At 33.7% G+C, this 2,354-nt stretch overlaps 1 protein-coding gene across 1 annotated transcript; it reads right to left on the reverse strand.

Moving 5' to 3' along the window:
- Nucleotides 1-682: 682 nt before the first annotated feature.
- LOC105795629 (F-box/LRR-repeat protein At4g14103) lies at nucleotides 683-1,958 on the reverse strand. Its single transcript, XM_052627787.1, has 2 exons — nucleotides 926-1,958; nucleotides 683-846 (listed from the first exon to the last, which is right to left on the reverse strand). Exons 1-2 carry the CDS (start codon nucleotides 1,256-1,258, stop codon nucleotides 697-699), a joined length of 483 nt encoding a protein of 160 aa, XP_052483747.1. The 5' UTR covers nucleotides 1,259-1,958; the 3' UTR covers nucleotides 683-696.
- Between the last annotated feature and the right edge of the window lie 396 nt (nucleotides 1,959-2,354).

The raw sequence follows: 2,354 nt of genomic DNA on the forward strand, positions 1-2,354 counted from the left end.
CCCCACAAGAGTCATAGTTAAAGTATTGCCAAAGTGCCGGGCCATTGGCACTAAAACCGATATTGTCACGCAACCGCGTCAAAAAATATTTATTCATTTCTCTTTTTCTTGTTTTCGTTTATCATTGACAGAAAATAAAATAGGGATGCCATTTTTATTTGATAATAAGAGGTGAGTGGTACTAATTAAGTCACTAACAAAATAAAAATAAAAAGTAAAGAATCAAAATTATCGAAAGATGAATATATCTATATGTATCATAATATAAAACAATACAACAAAATCACAACTAGTTTTAAACATTTCTTTAAACTCTTCACTAACTGCAATAACTGGTTGCGGGTTTTCTTTTTCTATGTCACAGTTAGGGTATCCATAGTTATTATAAGCTTTTCTAAAATCATTGCTTTATCCAAAAAATATATAACTATTTCAATTATGTGTGTGTTGAAATATGAAATTTCAATCTCCTTAAGGTGAAATGACAAACAAAAAGGAACTTCTAAAACCTTCCATTGAGTTCCCGCAACAACCTAAATTCATGACAAAAAGAAAAAAAAAGTTATTTGGTTTGTACCACGAATTTAGGTGATCTCGAACATGCTTTTGATTTCTTGTAAGTTTATCGCATTTGTGGATGTAATTGACACAAACAATCAATTAATTGCAACAAATACACGTACATAGACAAAGATTTCATACCGAAAAATTGAGGATAAGTGTCTTTAGATTAAGCACACAATGTAGAAACTCCACAAGCCAAGTTTCTCTCCCATTAAAACCACGACCAAGAAATTTGAATTCAATAAGGTTGTAAAATATAAGAAGTCGACTTGTTTGGAAAATCTGTACACACAAAAACTTGGAGTTATTATATAATGTTAAAAAGGAAAAAAAAAAACACATGAATACTAAGTTTACTAACCACTTCGTCAATGGTTAAACGTAGAGACCGTACATTGCAAATTCCCTGAATAAGATGAGTTGCAATTGTTTGAGAATCAATGGTATCACAACCGCAGATGCTAATATGAGCTTTTTCTAGAGACTTCATGGTACTCAAAGTATAACCTTGAGCTACAACGTCAGTATATTGAAAATAAACAAGATTTGGAGCATTAATCACCACCACATAATTTATATCTCCGAATCCTCCGAGATCAAAATCTAAAATAAATCTCTTAAGCGAAGGAGTTTGGATATTGATCACACTTGTATTATAAAAATCACACTCAATAAAAGCCAAATCTTCTGACATGGCAATTGGAAATTAACCTAAAAATGGAATCACCGAAAAATGAGTCTCTAATGTGCAAAGTCTTCAGATTCCCTAAACAAACGTCAGATGGGAACTTAAACTTATGACCTACTGCATCCAATTTCAGTGTCACCAGTGAGCCGCAAGTGAATAAAACAGCTGGTAAAATATCCTCAAGATAACCTAACTGCAAATCAATTTCCTTAACACCACGGCACAATGCAGCACATATCCAACCAGAGATATCAAAATCATGATCTCCATCATTCCAGGAACAAATCTCATGACATAGCCTAAAGCAATCTAAACTTACCTGATCGGGGGATTTCAATAACCTATCAACAAAGTTCTTGAAGCTGTCAATATTTCTGTCAGTCAAGCCACTCATTGAATAACCATCAAATTTAATGGTAGAAATTGAAGCAAAGAGGTATCTCCACTTGGTTGAAATAATAGAGGTTCGAACTGCTTCTTTAATGGGAAGGAATGACAAAATATGACAAAGAATAGGATCCGGAAAACTACTGATCCTGTCTTCGACACACATCGCCATAAGATAAGAAAACCACAGACCGGTCCGATGGCAGGCGATAGGAACCAGAGAGTTTTTCGCTTTTGTTTTGTTATGTCTGCCTTCGGAGCAAACTTTGGAGACTTGAGAATAGAGGAGGCCACACAGGATCGGCTTTGTAGAAGAAAGAAAAAGAAAAGTCTTTGCTTTGTAGAAGCGGCTGGATATGCGAAAATTTTGTGTTAAATGTCAATATTTCCCTACCTTTATATAAGATTTAAGGTTAATATCAAAATTGGCCCCTTAACTTTTACCTAATCTAAGGACATTTACCATGGATCTGGTGGTTTAAGTATTCGTATTTTTTACAAGCAATTAATTGATTTAGTGCAAGTTACATTCACAATTACGATAAATTTAAAAAGAAATGGAAAAACATGTTCGAGATCACCTAAATTCATGTTACAAACTAGATAACATTTCTCTTCTTTTTTTCTCGTGAGCTTAGGCTGTTACGAAAACTCGGTTCAAGGCTTTACCAAGAGAAGTTCCTTCTTGTTTATCATTTCAATTCAAGGAGATATG

This window comes from Gossypium raimondii, chromosome 3 (genome assembly GCF_025698545.1).
Source record: "Gossypium raimondii isolate GPD5lz chromosome 3, ASM2569854v1, whole genome shotgun sequence".
In the NCBI taxonomy this organism is placed as follows: domain Eukaryota; kingdom Viridiplantae; phylum Streptophyta; class Magnoliopsida; order Malvales; family Malvaceae; genus Gossypium; species Gossypium raimondii.